The sequence below is a fragment of the Chlamydotis macqueenii genome, chromosome 6 (assembly GCF_036417535.1).
Source record: "Chlamydotis macqueenii isolate bChlMac1 chromosome 6, bChlMac1.mat, whole genome shotgun sequence".
NCBI lineage: Eukaryota > Metazoa > Chordata > Aves > Otidiformes > Otididae > Chlamydotis > Chlamydotis macqueenii.
In genome coordinates, this window is record NC_141561.1 from 27,508,262 (window position 1) to 27,523,577 (window position 15,316).

General features: G+C 40.0%; 1 protein-coding gene across 1 annotated transcript; it reads left to right on the forward strand.

Moving 5' to 3' along the window:
• Nucleotides 1–678: 678 nt before the first annotated feature.
• ICOS (inducible T cell costimulator) lies at nucleotides 679–12,885 on the forward strand. The gene is made up of 6 exons (XM_010124514.2): nucleotides 679–736; nucleotides 6,701–6,739; nucleotides 7,692–8,030; nucleotides 9,436–9,548; nucleotides 10,165–10,255; nucleotides 10,780–12,885. The coding sequence occupies exons 1-5, from the start codon at nucleotides 679–681 to the stop codon at nucleotides 10,252–10,254; spliced, it is 639 nt and encodes a 212-aa protein (XP_010122816.1). The 3' UTR covers nucleotide 10,255; nucleotides 10,780–12,885.
• The last annotated feature ends 2,431 nt before the right edge of the window (nucleotides 12,886–15,316 follow it).

Consider the following 15,316-nt stretch of genomic DNA (forward strand, 5'->3'; position numbering starts at 1 on the left):
GCCAGACCTCCTCCTCTCACAGAGGCGCATGAAGTTTCTCATGTCCATGCAGAGCAACTCTGACCTCCAGCGTGGAAGTCTTGCATCGGAGTGAGCTTCCAGGAAGTCACAGGGCTGAGGGGATCCTTCTGCAACTTGGACAAGTTCTTCCAATGGATTCCAGGACCAGGACACACAAGAGACTCCTACCTTACTAATGAATGGTTTCCACCTAGAGCCAAGACCACCAGTTATGTAAGACCAGCTGAAACTGGTGGGGAGCAACTAAGTTGCCAGTTGCAAATACGTATGTACTCTAAGATAATTTAAGGAACAAGTTACTGACCATGGGCCATCTGCAGGATGTGTACTGTAGATGACTGTAACCTCTGTCGTGATAGATTTAACCAGAAACGGTCTTTGCAGAAGTCAACATCAAACTTAATGTCAGAAAATCTTTCATCTTCCTGTCTGTGACAGCAAACTGTGAGGTAGGGAAAAAAAAAAGCAGCAAACTCCACAGGTGTGGGCGACAGCTAATGCTGACATAGCTACAACATAGTCAGAGGTTAAATTAAAAAGTCCTTCTGATTATCATATATTTTCCCCCAGTGCCCACAAACCACTTCCTTTTCTACCCATGAATTCTTCCCCATCTTCACAGTAGACAGAAGGCTGGTGCCTCTGTGTCAGACAAGCATGAAGTCAGTTGCTGTTACTTTCTGTGTCCTCTGCTTCCAGTTTGAAGCCCTGTACGGTGAGTAGCATTTTGGATTATTCTCCTTGCAAAAGATATCTTTATAGAATATAACTCCCCCAGTGACGGGAGACAGTAAATGAGCCATGATAGCAAGGGGTTGGAGGAATACAGGTAATTAAATGAAACAGCTGCATAAAGACCACTCTCAACTTTAATATCATTAGAGTTCGTGGGAAGATAATTCCTGTCGGCACAGAGCATTGCTTTGAAATGAAAAAGTACAAGTTTTCATTGTTTATATTCTTTAGCTGATGTGCTCAGTGTTATCCTCCAGCTGTTTAGACTGTAGCGCTCCAGCCATCTTCCCTTGCTGGGCATAAGGTCTTATAGCAGCATGACGGTGAATGGCTTAATAAAGAGAGGCCAAGTTATTGATATTAAACCTGCTCTTGTTTGGGCAGGGAATTTTTACACTATGAAAAATATATATGACATGGAAGAGTGGACGAGATTGTTTTGGTGTAGGCTTGAAACACAGACTGATTTAGAAGGAAGTGTAGCGTTCCTAATGCTGTGTTTGAGAAGGCACATGGTGACAGCACTTATCTCAGGCCAGCCATAAACATGGATGTAGCGTTTTACAACATTGTGTGTTTTATCACAGCCACACAAAGGAAAACACCAGAGCTCACATTTATCTGTAGCCTCTCTGAAACTCACATATTACTGGGCCAAGCTGGAAATACAGATAGTATCTGATTAAGAGTCTTTTTAAAAATACATATACCCTCCAAGGATTTGGTATCAGACGTCATGTAAGTAAGACCTGAGATTTAGTAAGCACAGTTACAAAGCACCACCTAAACATGTTCCTTTGAAGGTCATGCCAAGGGCTATCGAATACGTTTGCTTCTGAAATTCTAGTGATACAGGATAGGTTTCAAGTCCCCCCGTAGGATTTAAGCACTCCTGAGGTTTCGTACAGAATTTAAGCTTTCATTTAAATAAAAACCAGTTTCCAGCTCTTTAGGCAATGCAGATACCCTTCTGAAGGTTAACTAATACAGCAATAGTATACTGACTTTTCAGATAGATTGAAAAATGGGTGAAATCTCAGGGAAGGAGGATTGTGATCAGTATCTCTAAAGGGACATGAGCTGCTTTTTTTCTCCTTGAAAAGTTTTTCTTAAATCTACTAATAAAAAATCATAGCAATTTTGCTAAATATTTCTCAGCTAGTCAATTGATCAGGTATACTTGACCAGCATGCTTTTACATGTGGCTGGAGCTATCTAAAAGGCCATTCCTTGTGGTAAGAAACAGGCTGCAATTTTAAAGGTGCAAATAATTGTTCCATCTGATACCGGCATTTCTCCCTTCTTTCTCCATTCCTTGAAATACAGACTGTAGGATTTGGGCAGGGGGATGGAGAGAGGAAATTGCAAGAGAAAGAGACTTCCTGTTAACAAGAAATGACATCTCTCAGGTTTTTTACCTCACAGTGCTCTCAGCATAAAAAGTACTAATTATTATTCTTCTTGCTGAAAACAAAAGGGCTATGAAAGATCAGCTTGATGTAAGACACATTAGCACGATACTCTCATTTAGGGAACAAGCTAGCACTCCAGAAAGCACTGCCAAGCACTGTGGCAAATTTTTGGGATTAAAAGCAGAGTAACTTCTGAGATTTTGGGGGTTTTCTGACTTAGCGATTAGTAAGCCCTACTTGTGATCTATGGATATTTTTTTTCAATGTAAATACATCAGAAGGTGATATATGTGTGTATACATGTATTATTATTATTTGATAACCCAGTCGTGATAAAGAAATTGTTTGCAAGAGCATGGAGCCTCTCTGGTGCCTGCAGAGGCACACAGACAATGCGATTTTGGAGTACAGAGCTGCAGAACTCCATAGCACTTGAGGGCCTTGCTACGAAACATTGTACATCAGCTTTTGCACGGCAGTGTTTGCAAAGTATTATCACTATTCACTCACAGATCTCCTGTTGCCAATACAGGAGGAAATCATGGTCTTTCCTTAGACGGGTGACAGAAATAGTATCAACAATGGCTGCCGTGTTAGTGGTATATTCTATAAGAGCTTCCATATTTCACAACATACATTATACCACAGAAATAATTCAGATTATAGATGGCTTCCTAGAGTAATTATGGCCATTAGTTGCTTTGCCCAGAAGCACTGCTTTCCTCTCTTAATTCTTGATTCTTGAAAGATAGGAACATGTTTTAGGTGTATGACTAACGACACTGAATTGACAGTGTCATCTTTCAGAGTGCCTTGAAAGGTCAAAACTATAGCAACTTAAAAAAAATGCGTGTGGTTTCATTATGCACTTAGTACTAAAAAACCCAATACGTTTGTTTTAAAGGCAGAGTCTGCACACTCCTTGCTCATCTTCGGAGGCAAACACACCCAAGTGAAATTATGCTTGTTCTTTCTATCAGCTAATTCGTTTTCTGAGAGTTGGGGCAGATAAAACAAACAGCAAGAAAACCAAGCAAGAGTATTCTATCCTCCCGCCCTAAACTCCAAGTTTTAAAATTACTCGAAAGTTATTTTTAAACTTCTGGTAGGACCTAAATGTGTAATGGATTGGTGATGTTTGCAAATAGCACTGGATCTGCCAAAAAGCAACCAGAAATCTCAAAATTGTGAGCCTATTAAAATGAAAATAACCTGCCTTCCATCGGCCTCAGCGTCCAAGCACACTGCCATAGAAATTCCCAAACCTCTGCCAAAGTGCTTTCCCACTGCAGTGAAGATGAAATGGAGATGGAAATGGGCATGACTGTAAATACACATATACATAGAACGCACACACACACACATTTTCATAGTTTAACATAGCAAGACGTCACTTTCATATACATGTTCATCTCTCGGATTCACATCTGAACCACAATATTTGTCTTGACACTCTGCTTTACATGAGGTGAGCCAGGAACAACTTTGTGCAACTCCACAGTGTGATACTGCTGTGAAACGAATGAAAGATCTGTTTCTTCTTGTCTCAAAACCCTCACATGCAATGGAATTAGCTTTTTTTTTTTTGTGAAAAATACCAAAAAGGAACCTTAAGGCCAAATCTAAGCATTTTCACTACTGAACCAGTGAGATTCTTCTGTTCATTTCCAACAATACCATGATGTAGTCTTTTGTTCACGTATTTTTGAGGTAGTATTAGGGAGGCTTAGTGAGTGAATCTCTCAATATTATTGGACGCTTAAACCTCAGTTTCCTACCTCCCGTCCCACTAAATGTACATTTATTCTGAATGTAGCTTGGCAAATGAGTTCCCAAATGGCTGGCCATTCACCACAGAGTGTTACAGATCCCTAGGATTACCCTAGGACTGGACCGGTACAAAGGGGCACAGGAGAACAGCAAGCAGGCACAGGGAGGGGGGAATAAGCCGCCTTTTAGCATGCAGTGGGAGCATTCACATGAAGAACTGATGGAGAATAGCTAGTGAGTTGGAAATTCGTGTCAGATCTCACCATTGTGGTCATCCATGTAGACAATTTTGTGTTTTAATCTCAGGCACTGTTATTCTCATTGTAAAATGTGCTCTCTTTATACTATGATAAGCACACTCTTCTATATGGTCACTTGTTTCAGAGGAATACTAATTGCATCACATTTACCAAAATGCTCATTCAGAGAAATACATTACTGAGTCTTTCTTGAAAATAGGCAGTTAAGGCTTCTGGGCCTGAGAGGATACAAAATCACCTTTCAGTTTGCCACAAGGTCACATGAACTACATGCTTAATGATCTCTCTCTGCCCTTTTCCATTAAAAAAAAAGATTAAAACCATGATCTCTGACAAACATTTTAAACCACCCAGTATGAAAAGGCAATTTCATTAGCTAACAGCAGAATTGAACTATTCTCAGAGACAAACAGAGAAATGAAATTCAAAGCCGTTGCTTTAGTGCTCAGAGTAGGGCAGCCAGGGGAACACGGCACTGCTTGGCTCCGTAGCTGCCCCGACAGAGTCAGCATCTGCCTCTCCTCTCGGGTGACCAGTGACAAATGTAGAGGTCTTAGCTACCCGAAAGTATCAGGTCAATTTATGTATTCACGATGCTCCCTAGCTTCTGCTGTATCAATACACTTGAGTTTTCCCTTCCTTCTCTAAATAATTTGTCTGCTGCTGGGCCTAATTTGTGTTACCAAACTACAGGCTATCAAACTACAGAGCATTTTAAAAGACGTTTATTTCAAATGCTGTTTTCATAGCAGCTGTTTTCTTTCACCATGCAACATGCAAGTCATCAAGAACTGTTTCTTTATTTGATCTTTGCTTTCAGCCTTTCAGACTATATACCATTACAAGGGTTTGCACTTTTCTGCATCTGTGCCTTCAGAGTACCTAGAGCTCTATTTCACTGTGGGTTGGCGAGTTGTGTGTTTTGTCTGTCTTATCTTCACAGCAGTGGTACAAGATGCCAAATACCTTGTCTGTTATCACACACTTAAGTAATAGTCCCGAGAGAAGTACAGATATTAGAACTGTCGCCGAATTAGATAAGGGTGCTGACTGCACACAGTAAACCAGGAAGAATGTGATAACTAGGAAGAGGGTAAATCAATCAAAAAAGGGATAAATTTCTATTGCTTTCTAACTGAGCATCACACAGCATCTTCCAGAAGTCCATTAGCTTATGTGTCCGACTGAAAATATTTTAAACTAGTATCATTCATTGCAATGCCCTTGCCAATGGTGATAACTGGGGAGCAAGAATTCAAAGAAGGAAAAAGCATGGATAGTAAAAGATTGCCTCCATCCAGAAAGAGTTGAGAGCATACAAAAGTACCCAAATTAGAATAATCTTCTGTTCCTGTGCACATGCAGGCTGGATGTCAAAGATAACAGGTGTCTTGGGAAAAAGATTATTTATCCTGTGTAATCAGTGCAATACCTCGCACAGTTGGAGACCTGTCAGTGTGGATGTAGACTACCACGTAGCAGTAAGAAGAATAGGATGGTGCATCAAAGACTTGAAGTATTTGGCCTGTATTTTCTTAGCATCTTAAAATTCTGATGTATATTTCAATCTAAGCAGCCTCTGAAGAACTTACTCAGGCTACCAGAAAAGCAGATAGAGGGGTTTTTTTTCTAATTATCTGTATCTTTAATTTTAGGGCACTGCAAAAATTAAAATTTCAAATGAAACACTAGCAGGCTGTGCTATGCTGCCAGTACTGATATACAAACCATTTCAAAGTGGTACATGCCACCAACGCAGCCAGGAAATTCCACTCTCAGTATTGCCATAGTGGGTGGTTAAGGAGGCAGCAGCTTACAAAACAAATCCAGAACAATTATTAAAAATGTGCCTGTCTCCTGTAACGGAGGCTGCCTACACACAATGGACTGAATGCAGTTCGATAATAATGAAGATAAAAAGTTGCTACTGAAAAAGGAACAAAACCATATGCATTGCTTGAATATTTTCTTGCTGTATGTATTGGAGCATCTTCCAGATATTCATTCTGGATGTGCCATAAGAAGATGTTTTGACACAGTATTGAGCCGTGGGGGAAACAGAATGAACATAGACTGAAATGAGCACTTTGGTCTGGAAACAAAGTATAACGCTGACTCATTGAAGACTCGGGATTAATGAGAAATCAAAAATATGCTCTTTTATTTTGGGGGTAGATTTCCTCAGTATTTTGGGGGAAATTTACTTTAATCTCAGCTTCTATTTATGAAGTACATCTATTACTTTTCAGAAATGTTTTAAGAATTTGTAAATGCTGTATGTATGATCAATATTAATTCTTGCTCAATGCATTTTCTTTCTACTTTGATTTTTATATTTCATGCTTTTATCACATCATATGATTTTATAGTGTAGCACAGACAGGATCAGATAGGCTAATGACACAAATTAGAAAATAACTTCAGCATATTAACATGGCTCGGCCTCTGTTCCTGCATCTCTCGCCTTGAATTTTAAACAGGAAACAATTTTGTATTTTTCAGGAGTTGAGAGCTGCTCGTCAAGACCATGCAAAAATATAGGTAAGACACATTTACATAATTTGGTTTATGGTTTTAAATGCCTTTCTAGATCAGAAAATACTGCCCTTGAAGAAAAAAAAAAGTCATTTTTTTACAGCACACACTAACACATTTTTGTTTGAGGGAGCTTCCCATGCTACTGGTCGCTGACTTTGCAAAGTCAAACTGTGAGGTGGCAGGAGGTCCTCGATCAGTTTACTTACTTGTTCTTCTCCAATAAATTTGCAAAATGAGAGTTGCACAACACCTTACAGTTTTTCAGATAGTTTTGGGGAAGGTCAAATGTGATTTTTGGATTGCATATGGGTGCATGCACACAGTGACATTTGTCCTCTACTCCTCCCATTATGTTAGAGATAAAGGTGCTATAGCCATCTAAGTAATTAGGTTTAAACTTTATGTCATGCCTCAAACCAGTATCTACTCTAGAAAGGAAAGATAGGTCTTGTGGTGAAGGCACTTATGTAGGAGTTTTGGGTTCACATGCTATTTTGAGTTTTCAGCTACATCATTAGGATGCAGATTGTGAACCATAAACCAGAGATAATTATAATAATCTTTGTCCCACCTTGTTTTATCTATGAATAGGACAATCAGTCTGAGGCAGAGATTATATGTCCATATAATGTTTGCTCCAAGGCGGCCCTTAAATGCTACCACGTAACTCACTGATCCAATGCTAACAGTGCATGAGGCTCCAGCCTTACAGCGAATAACAGGCCAGGTTTGACCTCATTTATTTTCTCTGTAATGTCTGACATGACCAAAATGATACACTGGTATCTCATTGTACAGGCTGCTTTCCACAGCCAGACTATTCTGAGTACCTACACGTCTTAAGTTTCAATCACATGGTTGGTTCACTTGCTTTGTTTAAATTAGTGTCTTAACATTTTAGGGATTCTTTTCATTGCTATGTGAGTGATTCTACATACTGTTTTCATGTTTTCAGATCAACCTCATGTCTCTGACTCCCAGGTGATGGTGGAATTTGAAAACGGAAACTTCAGGTTCACATTCCCTAACCCCAAAAATGTGAGTGAGTTCAGCATGACCCTCTTCAAAGGGCATGCAAAGAAGGAGATCTGTGCGCTCCATTTGAGCGAGGACAAAGTCATCCCCAAGAGCAATGTCACCTACTGTCAGACAGAGCATTCAAATAGCAGCACCACTTTCATTCTTAAAAATCTGGAAAGAAAGCATATTGACATTTATACCTACTGCCTGGAGATGTTCTTACCCCCTCCTTATATAGACTGCAGGCTGAAAGAAACCTATTTGTACATCCAAGGTAAGTTTACTTCTCTTCTCCCCTCACTTCAGTTTATTGATAAGTAGATACTGGGCATAGCTATGCTACAGTGAAAAATGTGGCTAGAGTTTGCACAGATATTTCCAAGCCAGCTTAAAACAACTTAGCAGGGGGCTGGTAACAGTGGAGCTGTGTTGGCAGACTGCTCAGCATGGCCTCTCCATATTTATTCATCTTCTTGGGCAGGTTTTGCAGGCATGCTGAGCTCAAGCTAGCTAGACTACATCTTCTGGAGTACTGCAGTCCCATCTTTGCCTTTAGGAGAAATTCCCCATTGTCCATTTTCCAAGCTGCTGAATGTAAATGTTAAGATTATTTCTAGATAGGAAAAAAAAATCCATTCTGAGAGCTATCTTCACGTGCCTAGGATAAAAAAAATAGCTGTCAAATATCTGTGCGGTACTAGTATACGAAACTCTCTGATGCTACAATGATATGAAGAAGATGGTGTTCACCTCTCTGAAGCAGGCTTTCAGCTTTAGAGCCTTCTTAAAGCAGGAGAGATACACAAATGCTGAGAATTTTTGGCCTTTTACTGAGAAGAGCTTGGACTAACTTCAGAAGACTCACTGAACAGGCTTTAATTTTGAACTGCCTTTCACTCAGTGGCCCTTTGGTGTATGAAGCTGAAAGAGTTAATATTGCTTTTGCTCACATCCCTGCTTGGTTCTCCATATAGTTCAGTTGCCTGTTGTCCTTCCTTGCTATCTTTTCCTATCTCTCAACACTAGGACTAAACAAAGATAGAAGCTGAAATGCTAAGGCTACAATTATGTGGTCAGGTCAAATTATCTCTCAGCCTTCTCTGAATTTAAAACAGCTTCTCAGAATCAAGCTACGACACCTCTTTTTGTCTGCAGTGTTTCCCAAAGCTGGTACATTTGTATGGATAGCCAGATGCTCATAGCTATTGTCAGATGTTTCATGCCCTGTCATATTTTCTCCCAGTCTGGGCAAAGGTAATCTTGTGTGCCTCAGCTTGCCTTCCTATCCAAACATGACTGTCAAAGTCCACCCTTCTTTTGACCAGGCTGCCCTTTAAATCACCTGTGGTACTCACTGAATGTAAGCTTAAGCTTTGCTCAGATCTGAAATACCATCATGCTCTCAAGCCTAGTATGGTGTCTTTTCAGTCTACATTTACAGTCCTGTGTACCAACAGTTTCACCTCTCTTCTGGAAAACTGTTTCTATTTCCTGCTGAATACACTTCTGCAAAGTGGCTTTTCACCACAGGAAAATCCTTCTCCAGAGCTCACTTTTGCTATTTTATTAATATGAAGAAAAGAGGGGAAAAAATTTGAAAAGTTATCTTGGGCGGTGGAGGGGTGGGGAGGAGAAATGCAAATTATCAGTAATGATGTTTTTTGCCTCCCCATCTTCAGATAAGGAAGACTGCATTTCACTGGGACTCATGTCATGGATAACTATTGGCCTGATCATGTTTGCCATGATTTCCTGTACTTGCTGTGTTGTAGCCTGTTGCTTAAGGAACAAGGTAAGCAAGTCTATGAGATTCTGCAGAACCCTCCTTCCAAGGGTCATAGATGGGGAGCTTGATTTAATGAGATTTAGAGGGTGGGACAGGCACATACTCACTCAGCACATGATGTGTTTTTTGATAAAGAGACTGAGCTGTTAATTTACCACTGGAATTCAGTCATTGATGTCAGCAGCTCAGATTTTTTTTTTTTCTAAGACAGAATTGTTTATTGATTTAAAGGCTAGGAATCAAAGGAAAGAGGAGAAATGCTACACAGGTCAGCAAAATTACTTTGGTTAGCAATTCACCTGATTGTTTTCTTCAAGAAGGGAAAACAAATCATCAATGGAGCGATTCCAGCTCTGTTCTGGAGCAAAATAACTTAAACAAAGAACCAGTTGGCTCAGGAAAGAAAGGAGACCATGGACATTAGTTATTTATTTGGACAACGTGTGTTTTTCATTTTCAGTTTGTTTCATTACAAGTTTTCTACGTGTGTGCCTGTCTCTTCTGACTTTAATGTTCCCACTGAAAACAGTCAGAGTAACTGCCCTACTTAAATAACAAAGGCAAGAGTGGCAGAGGTTAGTGGCCACAAATTAAATTCCTGGCATTTTCTCTCTGTTTGCAGAATCAGCAGTGTGAATCCAACTCTCATGAGTACAACAGTGAATACATGCCTATGGCAGCAGTCAATGCTGCTAAAAAACCAAGAATCTGAGGTTGTATTACGCCTAGTTGTACCTCTGCTTGTATCTGTTACAAGGCTTTCTCTGGGAGGGAAAGGGCTGCTTGCTGTCTCTGCCTTTGATTCTAAGTGGGTGGGTGGGATTGTTACAATAGCTTGTTAATGGAGTTCATGCTGCCATGTAGCAGGAAAAGGAAATGAAAAGTAAAATCTCTGGAAACCTTTTGAATCAGAATGGTAGGCTGTTTCCTAGAAATGCAACTGCTTCACATTAATGCAAAGTAATGATCTTATGCAGGAGGAAGAGATGTGAAACCGTTCCATTTAGATTCTTCAGATGATGCGTGGTACCCAAAATCTCTCTGGGGAAGTGATTTGCTAGATTTATTGCGTGTTACTGGCTAAGGGCAAATAATCTGTAGAGAATGAGGAACTTCCTAGCTACTTAAGCCTTTCCATAGTAGCCAGAAGCACTTTTGGATACAGAACTGAAGCAGAATTTAGACTAATTCAAACGTACGTGAATTGCATGTAACTAATTCTCCATTCCTATTCCAGGTATAAGTTGCTCGTGGCATGGAAATTCTGGCAGCAGAGGTTTCCAGCTACTTGAACCTGGACAATGGGAAATCAGCATCTCCTCACCTTTCCCAGCTTCCCTGAGCTCTTGTGACGGCCCTGTGCTCAGTCATGAGACAACAACTCTAGTACTGTTCTGAGCTGTGTTTTGCTCTAGCCTTGTGTGTTAACTGGCACACTGCTTGATCCACTGACTCGTACATGAAGTGCTAACAATGTGTTAAAGATGTCAGCTTTTAGTTGAAGAAAATGTAGTGAGTTTGCTTGAGAGTAGATTCCTGCAGTACTGCTACAGAGGGAACATTTATTTTCTACAGTCTCCTTTATGATAAACTTTCCACCGGGGACAAAAAAAAAAGACTACCTCCAATGCCAATCCTCATGGCATAGCCATGAAGCACTGTCGATGTATTGCACATGCCCTTTTGTTGGGGCTAGTTTAGCCTGATGCTATCAATTTATCCTCACATTCATTGTCAAACTTCTTAGCACCACATTAGGAGAGTGTGGTAAGCACACATGCCCTCCTGCACCAAGCTATGGCACAGCAGGGGAACCAAACCCGAGAGAGTACATCAGAGACTTCACCGTGACACAGTACCTCAGGAACGTGCATCTGCATTTTCCGTATTTGTGCTATCAATACATCTTTGCCATTCACACCTTGGGGCTTCCCCTCTTTAATTAAGTTCTGAATTCTTTTACTAAGAGGAATATATTACAAGAGGAATACATTGTAAGACTGCAATAATTCTTTAAATCAGTTCAAACCTGCAGGATCTGTCCCTAAACTAGGAAGCAGGATCTCCCCTATTCACATGTCTTGCAACACAAATACAACACAGTCCATGAGGCCAGTGTATTCATGGACTCTGCATTGCAATTATCTTCCTCTTGTGGTTTGACATGAAACCTTTACCACTTCCCCAGTGGATTCAGGGGTTACTTGACCTGCCTCAAATTGCTCAGAGCCTTCAGTATGAACAAAATGACCAATCCTTCATGCTCCTTGTGAAATCCATCAAAACTCTGACCATAAATGACCAACTGGGCATCCAGCTTGGATATGTTGCCAGACACCATTTGGCTGCTGGAAGCAGAGCAGTGCATCGATTCTGGTTTTTTCTGTAATTAATAGAAAATCCAAATATTGATCAGAGGACACTATTGTGAAATATACATAGCCTGCTTGTCTGGCAAACAGAAGGCTGTTTCAAATTTGATAGGGCAAACAGACTGTCAGGCATGAAGAGGACATGAGCTGGTATGTCAAGAGCAAAGTTTTCCTGAACAAACAGCTAAATACATAGAATTACTGCAGATAGAAGGTGCAAATTGTTAACTGTGACATTAAACAAAGGGGAAAAGAGTAAAGCATCGAATGAAGTGAGGACTGATAGTTTGACAGCAGGTACCCTGCTTGGATAACCGGCTCCTAGGCAGAGATGTAGAGGCGCACCTTGCCGTGTTGGGTAACATTACATTCTCTCCCGTCATTCTGCCACATAACCTTTGTCAGAGTGCTGACCTCCCCAGCAAACAAAACTCTCCCTGTACATTCACAAATACACTGATTTCACCATTTTAAAAAAATTGTGATATTGCCTCTGAAAATTATTGGTGAAAATAACTAACCTATACTGCCCATGAAAAATCTTAGATGCAAGATCTCTGGAACCTTTCATCAGTGTAAGAAGGAAATTCAAGGAATAAAGAGTTTCTGAAAGAAAGAAAGACTTGAGGTTTGCCTTGAGATGCTGCTGGATAAAGGACAAATGATGAAAATCTGAACAAGGTAGTTCAAAATAGAGACATTCTACTCTGGAGATATAAATTATTTATACTCATTATAACAAAGCTTTTAGAAGTCTCAGGTTCCATCACTCCTTTCCTTTTGAAAAAAAAAAGAGATTTTTATTCTTAATAAAACATTTTTTTTCTTATGCCACGTGTCCATAAGAAAGTGCATGCATGCATGTTGTGTGAAAGAAATGAACTCTACAAAATCCATAGTGTAATGGGGACAGAGTATGGGACAGTTTATCCCTGTATAGCGTCTTAGTATGAAACAGGAAAAAAAAATATTTAAAAAGTGAAAACCAAAAATTTGGATCTGTTCCTATGCAGTGAGGTAATGACATTGTTTGGATCTGTTTGTTTCCCTTTATTTTAATGAGAAAGTATTTTTTTTGGTATTGTCTCATCTCTTCTTCCTTTCTTTTAATCCCTTACTTAGTATACAGATAATGTTCAGGATTATTTTGGGACATTTTTCCGTTTCTTTCTGCCATTCTTCAATACCTCCAAATCAAAAGGAGCTGGAAGAAGATAAAAGATGGCAGAATGAGAAAAAAAACAAACAAACAAACTATGAAAAAAGTAATATGAGCTGAGTCTATAGACTGTATGACAAGAAAGGATTAAAATGAAAGAATACAAAAAATGAATCAATAAGAATAAACAAAAAGTCTGATATTCTAACAGGTCAGCATTTCAAAAAGTAAAAACTCTCTTTGGAAACTCTCAGTTTTGGGAAAAGACCATTTCAACAGGAAAAAAAAATCAAATAAGAATATTTCAGCCAACTCTTCTACAAAATCCACTTTCAAGAGAAGCAGAAGCATGAGTAACATCCAAATAATGTATAAGAAAAGAGAGGTTTGAGGGTAAAATAAACCACTGAGACACAATCTCAATGTATGTTTTCTCTATTTGCTACATAATGGCTTACAATTGCAATATAAATTTTACAAATCTATAACAGTCCATGAGGGGGGGTTTCTACAACCTATCCCTCTCCCATCTTTGTCTTCTATTGCTTTATGAGGGGTACGACTGAAAAAAGTATTTTGGCTAGGGCATTTCCAGGAGCTGACTCCCTAACAGCAGTGTTCACGTAAAACCAGTTTCTGTCATACAACAAGTAATGCAAGTATTAGTAAGTTGCTTTAATCTTTTCTGATTTATTATTGCTGTAAGTCACCCTACACGTATTTACACTCTGTAACGCCCTTTAGATCTTCCCAGTCTGTGTCAGTATTGAGTGTATGAAGTCAGTAAGGCATTAAACCAAATAGGTATGTACAGCAAAGAACTACCCATAATCTCATCACCAATGATATTTCATCCTCTGTTCCAATGCATTGCAGGAGCAAGTTTCACTGCAGCTTATATAGTTTGTTGCCATCTCTCAGAACTGAGGCCAGGATTTAATGTCTGGATTGTGCAAAGACTTGCCAGGACGTATCCCCTTTCCCCCTGCTGAGAAGGAGGTCTCATTTGCTGCCCCAAGCTGCTTCTGAAAAAATGTCTGAAAAGTGGAAATGATGTTAGCACCAACTGATGAGAGCAGGAGGAAGCCTATTGCATTCCAAAGGAGGCAGTTTAACTGAATATGACCTATGAGAACTCTGTATAGGGTCTTCAGGTTACTGAGGCCAAATTTTTGAGGAGGAAGTTCAAAACTGAGAATCTCAGACCTTTTGCTGGCTACTTTTCTCCACAAAATTTAAGGTACTTCTGTTTGTCTACTCAATCATATCATTTTCCCTTTGTAAGACAAAAAAAAAAAAAAAAAAAAAAAAAAGACAGGATTTCCTCATTAAGGCTCTTCCAGGCCTGAGTGAAACAGGAGACATTGTAGTAAGCACCTGGCTGAGTGCTAGCAGAAGTGTCTATGTTTCCAAGGATGGGGCATCTATACCTCTCTTAAGATCCTCCTGTTGATCAGGCTGGCATGGGGCTACCACACAGCTGGGCAGGACCATGACCATGAGACAAAGGGACAACAGAGTCTCACAAGGCTCTGAGCTGGAATCAGAGCTTAGTGCTGCTACTCCCATGAAACTGAGATATATCTAGGTAGCTCTTACTAGCTATTACATGCTTGAAAGCCAGACCAATGCTTGTATTTCTGTCCCTTTTCCTGGCTATGTCCCTGATGTTCAATCATAACCACAGCTCCATGGAAATTTATCTGATCTCATGCCCTGGCTTCTCTTAAGGCCTGTGCTTCAGAGGCCCAGCCAGGACTTCCCCTCCTGCAGCATGGGAAGCACCCTGGGGCATCGGGCTGTCAGTAGCAGGACTTCACAGTAGCTCACCTGTGCAGAAAAGAGGAATCTCAGGGGAGATGCATGGCAAAAGCCCCTGCTTGGTTATACAGTGGTCATGAAACAGAGATTGCCGTGGTCATGCTAGAGGGATGCATGGGTCCCAGGAGTGTAAGGAAGATAAACTAAATTAAAAGATTTAGGATTTGGGGAATTACAATACCTCACGACCATGACAGAGACCCCATTTGCAATAAAAGTAAAAGATTGCAAATACTGCCTGTGAGGACAGGTAGCTTCCAGAAAAATACCTGGCATCCACAAAGTTGTTTGACAAAAACCTTAGGCAGGCAGTAACCTCTATAGACTACAATAGACTAAAATAAGGAACTCTTAAGGCATACTGCCAGAGCAAAAAGTATCTTTGCTTCCAAAAAGCCATGTTTTTTTACTCAAAGGACTGA